General features: G+C 44.7%; 2 protein-coding genes across 2 annotated transcripts; one reads left to right on the forward strand and one right to left on the reverse strand.

Moving 5' to 3' along the window:
- Positions 1 to 372: 372 nt before the first annotated feature.
- atraid (all-trans retinoic acid-induced differentiation factor) lies at positions 373 to 3423 on the forward strand. The gene is made up of 7 exons (XM_076148724.1): positions 373 to 665; positions 859 to 995; positions 1292 to 1360; positions 1742 to 1813; positions 1900 to 2021; positions 2113 to 2213; positions 2304 to 3423. Exons 1-7 carry the CDS (start codon positions 567 to 569, stop codon positions 2406 to 2408), a joined length of 705 nt encoding a protein of 234 aa, XP_076004839.1. The 5' UTR covers positions 373 to 566; the 3' UTR covers positions 2409 to 3423.
- Positions 3424 to 3580: 157 nt separating this feature from the next.
- Positions 3581 to 7297, reverse strand: eif2b4 (eukaryotic translation initiation factor 2B, subunit 4 delta). The gene is made up of 13 exons (XM_076148723.1): positions 7216 to 7297; positions 6713 to 6750; positions 6421 to 6592; positions 6081 to 6302; positions 5878 to 5960; positions 5396 to 5487; positions 5191 to 5305; positions 4997 to 5073; positions 4797 to 4899; positions 4577 to 4704; positions 4245 to 4422; positions 3964 to 4144; positions 3581 to 3879 (listed from the first exon to the last, which is right to left on the reverse strand). Exons 1-13 carry the CDS (start codon positions 7235 to 7237, stop codon positions 3680 to 3682), a joined length of 1611 nt encoding a protein of 536 aa, XP_076004838.1. The 5' UTR covers positions 7238 to 7297; the 3' UTR covers positions 3581 to 3679.
- Between the last annotated feature and the right edge of the window lie 2428 nt (positions 7298 to 9725).

A 9725-nucleotide genomic window follows, 5' to 3' on the forward strand; every position in this document is an offset into this window, starting at 1 on the left:
GTCAACAATGTTTAAAGAAGTTGTTTTTACATAAACTATTATGTTCTGTGGGTTTTGTAACAATGTGTGTGCGGATTTTTAATAGTTCGACTGCTCAGCAGGTTTTTGCTGTAGGAGAGTTTTGTTAACTTGAAATTACAGACGTGACCAAACCAGTTTATACAATAAACTACACCAATAGAACCCAGTTCAATTCTTTACCAGTAAAACTATCAAGGGCTGGTATGTTTATTTGCAGAAAACGATTAAAATCACAAGAATTTGTACACCCATAAAGACAAATTGAGACTATGCGTAAATTCGGCGCAAGATTGATGTTTTGGGGACTGCGCTGACTGCGTTCAAAGCCTTTTTGGCGACTTGTTTACGTCAACGACATATTTTACACGTAAACCAAAACACGAATCGAAGCTGCGAGTCAACCGCAAGGTGTTTTTTCTGTGACATATTATGTTATTATGCTATTGAATGAGTCGACTGAGACCAGTGATGCGCAAAGGAGAGAGGCGACACGGAAACAGCGTCACATGTCGGTTTCAGGCAGTATGATCATATGACTTCAGTCGATGAAAATGAAAGCTGGGTGCTGTAGGCTGAAACCTGCTGTGGTTATTTTAACAATTTTTTTATGTTTTTATCCGACTTACCAGCTGAGTGAATTCCAGGTAAGATTCTTACATGGTTAAATAATGTCTTCAATCTATAGAACGGATAAAAACGACCAATTAATCATGGATTAACAGCGTGTTTTGTTTGGTGAACGTGTTGTTGATGGCGTCACCAAAAAAACTTGGGAGCATCTTCCACCTCAAGCTGCGTTTTGTGTTATTATATTTTATTTGTTTTCTTTGATCGAAGCTATGTAACCGCTGTAACGGGACTGTCCTGCAACCCGGGACCGCGGTGGGACAGTTGTGCAACGTATCCGCCGGTCGGATAGACGGACGCTGCTGCTGGAGATACGACAACACGAGCGACCATGAACACATCATAGGGTAATCACTGCTGCCTCCATTGTCTGTCGGAATTATTAAGATTATCTGTTTGTTTATGAGCAGCCCAGCAAAGTCCAGACAGTCCAGTCTGACTGCAAAGCGATATTGTCTCAATTCACTTATGCAACATTACACAAATGCTTGCTTAGCTTAGCTTTAGATAGCAATCGTAGTATTATGGGTGGTTGGAGCACAGTAAAAAAAGGTTCCAGTGACCCCTGCTGGCGGTCAGTAGGTATTAAAGGCCCATTGATCTCACCACTATGAACATTGTTTTTCTGTTTTGTTTTTGTCAGGTTGGATCTTTCCAGATGTTCATTATCTCAGGTGGATGGTCTATCAGACGCTTCGACAGCATTAATAATGTATGTAAATAAAGTTACACTTTCACACACATACAGTAGAAGGTAGTACACGGTGTAACTGTGAACTCCTGATTTCCTGTTTCCTCAGTGACTGAACAACAAAAGAATGAGAACAGTGCTCATCAGCATATACTGGCTCTGATTGGTCATGAGAACCAGCTTGACGTGATTGTTGATTGTTTGCTAAATCAGGTCAAAGGGATTACAGATCTAAGACATTTAGGTCTTTGTAATGTCTTCATCACGTTTATTTATCAAGAGTGACATATTCACTCTTTCTGCCCTTTAATCAATATTTAGCATTTGTACTACTTTATTTTATTTCACAGTGTATGCTGCTATTTAGTTAGTCATTCATCAAAGCCTGATTTTGTCTTGCAGAGACCTCTCACTCAATGAAATTGTCAACATGAGCGACTCAGTATTTTTGGGATTCATTGACTTGAATTTCATGTAAGTACCTCTTAGCGAAAACTTGAGTTTGCAGTTTTGTATTATTTCTCTGTAATAATTCACTAACAAATTGTGTGCCTCTTCAGTATTTTGCCTCCAGACATGGTTTGTCCAGGGGGCAACAGCTCTTGGGAAAGTGTAGAGGTCAAGGGGGGAAATCTTCTTTGCAGAGGGCAGAAGAATATGTGCAACCAGACTGGACAGCTGTGTAAGTTCCCTTCTGAGGTTCCCTAAAATCTACATGAAATGACCTTTAATACGTTAGATTAGCTCGTCTCACAACTATTGACGCTCCACAGCCTTCAGCTGCCCAGAGAACTCCCTGTGTGCTCCTTATGGCCCCGGCCTCTTCGCTTGCAGCTGCCTTGATAAGTACCATGGATACAAGTGTCTCAGACAGGTCAGTACAGCCCCAGCCTGCACGTGGTCTTACAGTCATTTTCCCTTCAACTTATTAACATCTTAATGCATTTGTAATTGTTGATAACAGGGAGAGTTTCCAGCTCTCCAGGTGTTCGGGCCTCTTTGGGGAGCCACAGTCCTGATTTCCATCCTGCTCTGGTTCACCCAGAGACGCAAAGTCATTTCAGGGTGAGGCAGACATGCTGACCTGTTGACCTCCAGGCTCTGAGCTGCACCCTCCCACCCTGCAGTGATGCTATTGAGCCTGAACAGACTGACTTAAAGGGAAAACGCCGACACAAAGTCTGACGCAGCTCCGTGGGACCTGATCAGGGGGGCAGCTATGTGTTAAGAGAAATGTCTAAAGCTGACTTTAAAAAAAAAAAAGAATTTATCACAGCGAAATTGCACAAATGTTATAGATTTAGATTTTTTTAATTAATTGGAAGCATGTGCTGTTCCCAATTAGCAATAGTTCACTAGCAGAAATTATTTTTTTAAATCAAATAATTCAAGGTATCAGATTGATATACTCAAACTCCCGAGATGTTCTTATGTTAACACTGTTACTGTGACTTTACCTAAACACTGGACTGACATGTTATGAAGCATTTTTGACTAAATTTAAAGCAATAATAATAATTCATGATTCAATAATTAATTGCATGTGAATCCTGACTAAAATCACTTGCAATATGAATTATGATGATGTGTTGAGATTCTACTTCAGGTGTGTTTTCATGTCGGTGGCTGTATTTTCAGTTCTTATTCAGGGAAATTACTTTAAATTTTTTACGTAGATGCCATTTGCTGCTGCCTGGTTTACCATAGTTTGAATTACACTCCATCTAGTTCAAGTTACATACAATATAATTTGGAAACCACTATTACTGTTAGATAACTGCAATGTCCTTCCAAGGAGAATAACTGTTTGATTTCTGCCTTCGAACTTACAAATGCACATCTGTATTGTCCAATCTGATTGTAAGCTACAGGCCAATTAAAGCTCAACCAAGCTGATGTGCATGAGTATAACGCACTGATCTATGGACACGTATCATATATATGCTCTCAATGTTTTAATACACACAGCGGCAACAAGTATGAACCCTTTACCTGCATTTATGTTTAAATTTGTCTTAAAATACGGTTTGATCTTCATTGAAGTTACAACAATGAATAAACACAATCTGTTTTCAGCCAACACACATTGTTGTATTGTTTTTGTCCATGTTGAGACTTTGTTGCCAACGGTGCTTGGAGTTTGAGTTTAAGTTTAAAGACGTCAGCTTCGTCCGACAGCCCTGACCTGACCCAGTGACCCTACAGAACACACACACACAAACACACGGAGGCGGTTTAGAACACATTTCAGCTATATATATATTTATTGCATGCTAAAAGCACGATATGTGTTATGTGCAAGCTGGTGTGCACGGTAACCAGACGTGGGCGGGAGATTGTTCACTGGTCCACGTTTTTGACCCGCAGCACCACGGGGACCGAGGTGCACGGGATCATGCCCAGGTCCGTGATCACTAGATCCACAAAGTCGGGCGGCGTGACGTCGTACACCAGGTTGAGCAGGCCGAGCGACGGCTCCTCCTGCCAGTGCTCCAGCTCCGTCTTCCTGTTCCGGGTCACAATGAGGTCATCGGGGTCATCTGGAAAGATAATAATAAAAGATGAAGTTCTTGTTGGTAGGATTTTGAGGATGGTGCTTGTTTGCTGCTGTGTTCTTCCCTCACCTAGTTCGTTGGACACAAAGGAGTCCGTCTGCACCCTCTCACAGAACTTGTAGGTCTCGCAGCAGACCAGCACAGGGACGTTGAAGGCTTTGGCCACCAGAGCGATTTGGGACGTCCCCACGCGAGACATGACGTAACCGTTGGCCAGCAGAGCGTGAGCGCCCAGGAACACCTTGGAAACCTACGAGGGTCCAGAGTCCTTATTAATATCATGCTGGCAAGGATTCCAACAAAACCCAGACTGCTGAATCCTGTGTGTGATGTTTGTATGTGTGTGTCACCTCTGGGAGGACGTAGGAGACGGCTGAGATGAGGACGTAGGTGCAGCTGATGCCTCTCTGGACCAGACGCCTCAGGGCCTCTCTGCCCTCCAGCCGGGGCCTGCTGTCCACCACGATCACACGGAACTTCCTGTCCTTCTCGAAGGCCTCGCAGAGGATGTGGTTGACCAAAGACGAGCTGGGAAGACGGAAGCGAGAGCGGGTGAGGTTGGATGAGCGAGAGAGAGAGAAGATAAAATGATCAACAATGTATCAACGCTTAGAGAATCCACTCCACACTGCATAAACAAACACACACACACACTCAAACGTATCCCATTGAAGCATCTCACCATCCATAGATTAAGATGACATCACCGTCGCTGATCTTCTCTATGGAGGACTTGGCGATGGCTTTGGCGGCGAGCACGATCTTCTCGTTGATGTAGCAGTCGATGCCTTTCAGCAGTTTGCTTTTCGCCTGAGCAAAGTGAAAGACGCCATGAACTAAATGTGTTTCTATTGAAACACACGCGTGACCACTCCTGCCAACAACACCAGCGTGTAAATTACCTCCTCTTCCTTGCACTGATTGGGAATATTGGAGATTTCCTTCTTGATGTATTTGATTGCGTTGCCCATGCTGGCTGACAGGGGGCGACACTGGTTTAAGAAACTGCAAGAAGAAGAGACCAGAAACCAAAAGATAAATAAATAAGCAAACATCTCACCGTTCTACCTGAGGCATGATTCAGTGTAAAGCGTGTTTGTACCTGATGTACGGCTTCAGCTTGTTGACCAGGTCTCTGGAGAGCTCCTCGTTGGGCGGCGTCGCGTAGTCTCTTATTACCTGAGAACAAACAAACGATTTCTAAGGTCTTACGCTTAAATCAAACTCACACTTGTGGTTGTTCCGTGCTGGACACACAGTCGGTGGCGTTCCTGTGCGGCTGTGAGGGGGGCGCACCTGTTTGAAGGTGTGCAGCAGGGCCACAGAGCGAGCGTTGGATCCGGCCACGATGCCCTGAGAGTACTGCAGGCCGAGCCGCACCACAGCCGGGTGGATGACCAAGGAGGGAATGCTGTCACACACACACACACACACCTAGGTCAATGAGGAACGTCTTGGCGATGTACCGATGTATCACAGTGAGTTGTAGAGTGTGTTGTACCTGAGCTGCTGCGTCAGAGGGGCTTTGCGGCTGTACTGGTGCAGGTGAGAGAACAGACTGACTTTGTTTCCGTACTCCGACCGGAGCGGAATCTGGAATGGAACACAGTCAGGTCAAACACAAAGCTCATATTTTAGATCTGGAGACTTTAGGAGAGTGGAAGGATGAAGCTAGACAACGGTCAAGAGCCTGCACAGCAAACGACAACAACTCCTCACACACACGGCAGTCTGACACGTTAGTAAACTAAACACAACACGGCACCAACGTGAGCGAGCAGCAGCTTCTACCTCTTTAGCAGCTTTGAACTCAAGAGTCTGAAAGAAACGTCACCAACAAGCACAAGCAGGAAGCAGGGGTTACTGGAGGTCATGTGACACAACCGGGACCGCACAAACACCCAGAACACCAGAGATGACCTCATCATTAAGACGTTGAGCCACAGCGTCCTCATGCTTTGTTTATGTTGTGGAGGAACAAACCTGCTGTCGTTCCAACTTCTTGGCCAGCTTCTTTAAGACATCTGGGTCGTCCACCTGAACGTGCTCGGGCAGCCTCTTCACCACTACACACACACACACACACACACACACACACACACACAGAGAAAGGAGAGTTTAACCAGAGTCCTGCCGTATATACAGTGTGTGTTGTGTTCAGGTGTTGTGTTGTGCTGACTCAGTACCTGGCTGCAGGTCGCCCGGCGGAGCTTTGGGTTTGGACGCGGCCGCCTGCTGGCCCCCGTCGGCCTTCTTGCCCTGTTTGGAGGTTCGGTCAGTGTCCTGCCGGGCTCTCCTCTCGGCTTTCAGCTCCGATTTAGACCTGGAGGCTTTCTCTGGCTGTGCGGGCGCTTCGGACGCCACCGGCACGGGAGCTGGAGGAGCGGGCGCAGGCACTGGTGATGGAGCTGGACCAGAGAGAGACAGAAAGAGAGAGAGAGAGAGACAGGGAGAGAGAGAGGAGGAGAGGTTAATGACAGAGACAGATCCACAGGAGGGTTCTGGTCTGTTATTGCGTTATCAGACCTCTCTGTGCTGGGGGCGGAGCCGAGCTGTCATTCTTCTTCTTCTTCTTCTTCTCTTTCTCACTCTCCTCCTTCACAGCTTGGTCCTCCTTCTTCTCTTTGATCTTCTTCTGCTGCTTCTTCTCCTTCCTCAGCCGCTGCTTCTCCTCTTTGCTCAGCTCTTTGCCTTCGCTCTGCAAACACACACACACGATGATGTCAATACACTCCTTATACTCGGACCAGGAGGAAATATACACAACAGTCAAACACACACACATGAGTAACACACACACACACACACACACACCAACCTTTGCGCGCTCAATGTCTCCTTTCTTGACAGCTCCATCTGTAATCAATAAACGATCAAAGCATTACATCATCATCCCGTTATGATACCAGGCAGTGGCGACGCTCTGTCCGTGTGAGTGATGCTGCTCTGTCACCACACGAGATGCTCTGGATTGCATCATGCTAATGAAGCGACTCAAACAGCCGTCACGTTTAAGTCACATTCACGCCAAACGTATAAATGGCACAGTACGGGTTAATGTATACGTTCATTTATTGAATATAAACTTACACCAAAGGATGACGTAATACCAGCTGAGTTCGAGTATCACGACTGACTTGCATGCGATGCTAAACTTAGCAATAGCATTAGCAGACGGAAATTACCTAAGCTAGAAGGCCAGGCTAACACGAAAAACGCGAGATTTATAAGAGCGGCAGGTTCTGCGCCGACCGACAGCAACGTTATGAAAACCAAGAGAACGATGTTTGTGAAATCAGTTTTCGGTCTTCTCAAGCTCACCTGTCTCTGCACTGTCCTCCATGTTTACGCTGCTACTTCTACTACTTCGTGGTGTTGATTGGCGGTTGGCAAACAACGTATTGGTGCATTACCGCCACCAACTGGTCTGGAGGACACTGCTACTTTCTTCAGCCCGCTACAGGAATTACTGCACACACGCTGTCACCCTGTGGAGAAACATGGTACTGCATCTCCAACATTCCAACTTGATTTTCTGATATCATGTTTGTTTAAACATTATTTATTTTTTTCATTATTTTTGTTCATTCGATTTATAATCAATTGTAAAGCAGCAACTCATTACTGTTTGTTTTGTCTGTCAGGTTGAATTTAGGTTTAATTCGTTCTTATCATTGTGTCTATATTTTCCCAAAATAGAGTTCAGTCGCAGGATATTTACACTTTGCATTCGTACTGAGAGATTTGTCTCCCCTGGTGTAAATGTAAATCTCTTCTAAAGGACTTTGAGAGGGACAATTTCCACTGTTTTACTTAGTTGTATTTTTACTAGATTCTTGTTCAATTTGATGGTTTCTACGTTCATGTGGTTTCACTCCTGCCTTCAGTGTAATAATAATAATAATAATAATAATAATAATAATAATAATAATGTAACACAGGGATCAAACATAGGACCTTTACAGTTACAGGCAGGCAGTTGACAGTCTTGCTCTATAAGCATTCATGATGACATCGTTCATGTATGCTGGCTGATATTTATAGCACTGAATCCTTTCACACTTAAAACCAATGTGTAATTAATGTGTAGGCTTAAAATTGTATTGTAATGCCACCAGTATAAAGAAAGAAAATGATGCAGACTATTTTGCAGTTTTTACAGGTGCAGCTCTATGAATTAGAATGTCATGAAAAAGTTCATTTATTTCAGTAATTCAATTAAAAAAGGTAAACTCTCATATATTATAGATTCATTACACACAAAGTGAAATATTTCAAGCCTTTAATTGTTCTAATTTTGATGATTATGGCTTACAGCTCTTGAAAACCCCAAACTCAGACTCAGAAACTTTTAATATTGTGAAAAAGTTGTACCATAACTTCTCATTGCAGATATGAAACTATTTTTTTTTAATAATTAGAAGCTAGTAAATGTTTGAGTCATTACGCCAAATCCAAAGCATATTCATTTATCTCAACCATTAATGTAAAGCCATTTTGAAGGAATGTTGCAGTCAGATGAACATAAAATCACTTCTGTCCACTGTCATTAAACCTTTATTAAATTTTCAAACATACACACTGCAAACAAGACATATGAGGCCATGAAAGAAAAGGAAGAATAGATCACATAAAGAGCGAGTGACTTTGTAATCACTGGACTACCGCCTGAAAAGCTTGCAGCGTCACACCACAGCTGTGTCTTTCATTCCACGCTGGTGTCTGCTGACTGAATTCACGACGCAGTAGCTGGTTGAAGGGGACCAAACCTCACAGAAACACCTGACTTGGTTCCGTTTGACCAGCCACAGCAAGGTGCGTAGCTTCAGCTGCAAGACGGAGAGCAAGAGACGGAGGAGGAGAGGAGAGGAGAGGAGAGGAGAGGAGAGGAAGGGAGAGGAGAGGAGCAGGTAGGAGGGCAAGAGGAAGTTAGACGTACAGGAAATAGGGAAAGGGAGACGAGAAAGAAAAGAGAGGATAGAAGACGCCAGGACGTGGACGTCATCTGCAGCAGTCAGGCCATCAAATCCTCTTCATCCTTACCTAATGCAACACAGGGAGAGAAAGAGAAGATCAGTGATGGAGAACTGCTAAGACAGAGACAATGACAAATGATGAGAGGAAACAATAGACAGGTCCAGCTCAGACACATGAGTCCCGGTGCTGCCAAGCAGATGATAACGCCTATTAGGAGATTTGGAAACAGTGACAGCCGCCGACTTCGCCCCATTTCCTTCTAAAACCTTTCAGTCTGAGTGACGGATCCACATCTCCCTCCTCCCCTCCCTCCTGCCCTCCCTCCCCTCTGCGGTTGCTATAATGGGTGACAGCTGTGGTCTGTCAATCCCTCTGGACTGTCAGCGGGTTGGGGAAGGGCAGGAATTTGTTCAAGAAGTCCCTGAGACCCGATCAGTGGCCCCGAGAGGAACACTAAGAGTACATGTGGCTGTGCTGAAGGAGAGTGTAAGAGCAACAGGGCCTTCACCTGTTGTCTTATGGCCCCCCCAACACACACACACACACACACATAAACCTATGAACCCTGTGATCCCGAGCAACCCCCCCTCCCCCCTTCTTCCTTCTCCATACACACATAACACAGACAAGCCAAATGTCACAATCAATCTGTGGCGACATAATGAATAAAAAGCTTCTTCTTCTTCCTCTTCTTCTTCTTCTTCTTTCCCAATGTGGCGTTCAAGTCCCCTTGAAACCACACACTTCCTTACATTCCATAAGTGGTGTATAATATGGGGATATAAGGAAGCATGTCTTCACAAGGGGCAACAACTGGATCCACTGCTGCTGCTGCTGCTGCGGCACAAAGCGTC

Source organism: Genypterus blacodes, unplaced genomic scaffold (genome assembly GCF_046128005.1).
Source record: "Genypterus blacodes isolate CSIRO-AG114 ecotype Tasmania unplaced genomic scaffold, CSIRO-AGI_Gbla_v1 ptg000042l_1, whole genome shotgun sequence".
NCBI classification, from domain to species: domain Eukaryota; kingdom Metazoa; phylum Chordata; class Actinopteri; order Ophidiiformes; family Ophidiidae; genus Genypterus; species Genypterus blacodes.

What these genes read in the sequence shown, in the direction of transcription:
- atraid (XM_076148724.1), top strand. Translation starts at nt 567, where the DNA reads ATGAAAATGAAAGCTGGGTGCTGTAGGCTGAAACCTGCTGTGGTTATT. An exon ending in CAACCAGACTGGACAGCTGT is followed by an intron (nt 2,022 to 2,112) that starts GTAAGTTCCCTT and finishes GACGCTCCACAG; the next exon opens with CCTTCAGCTGCCCAGAGAAC. An exon ending in GATACAAGTGTCTCAGACAG is followed by an intron (nt 2,214 to 2,303) that starts GTCAGTACAGCC and finishes TGTTGATAACAG; the next exon opens with GGAGAGTTTCCAGCTCTCCA.
- eif2b4 (XM_076148723.1), bottom strand. Translation starts at nt 7,237, where the DNA reads ATGGAGGACAGTGCAGAGACAG. An exon ending in AGAAGTTGGAACGACAGCAG is followed by an intron (nt 5,488 to 5,877) that starts GTTTGTTCCTCC and finishes GTTCCATTCCAG; the next exon opens with ATTCCGCTCCGGTCGGAGTA. An exon ending in TGCTGCACACCTTCAAACAG is followed by an intron (nt 5,074 to 5,190) that starts GTGCGCCCCCCT and finishes GTTTGTTCTCAG; the next exon opens with GTAATAAGAGACTACGCGAC.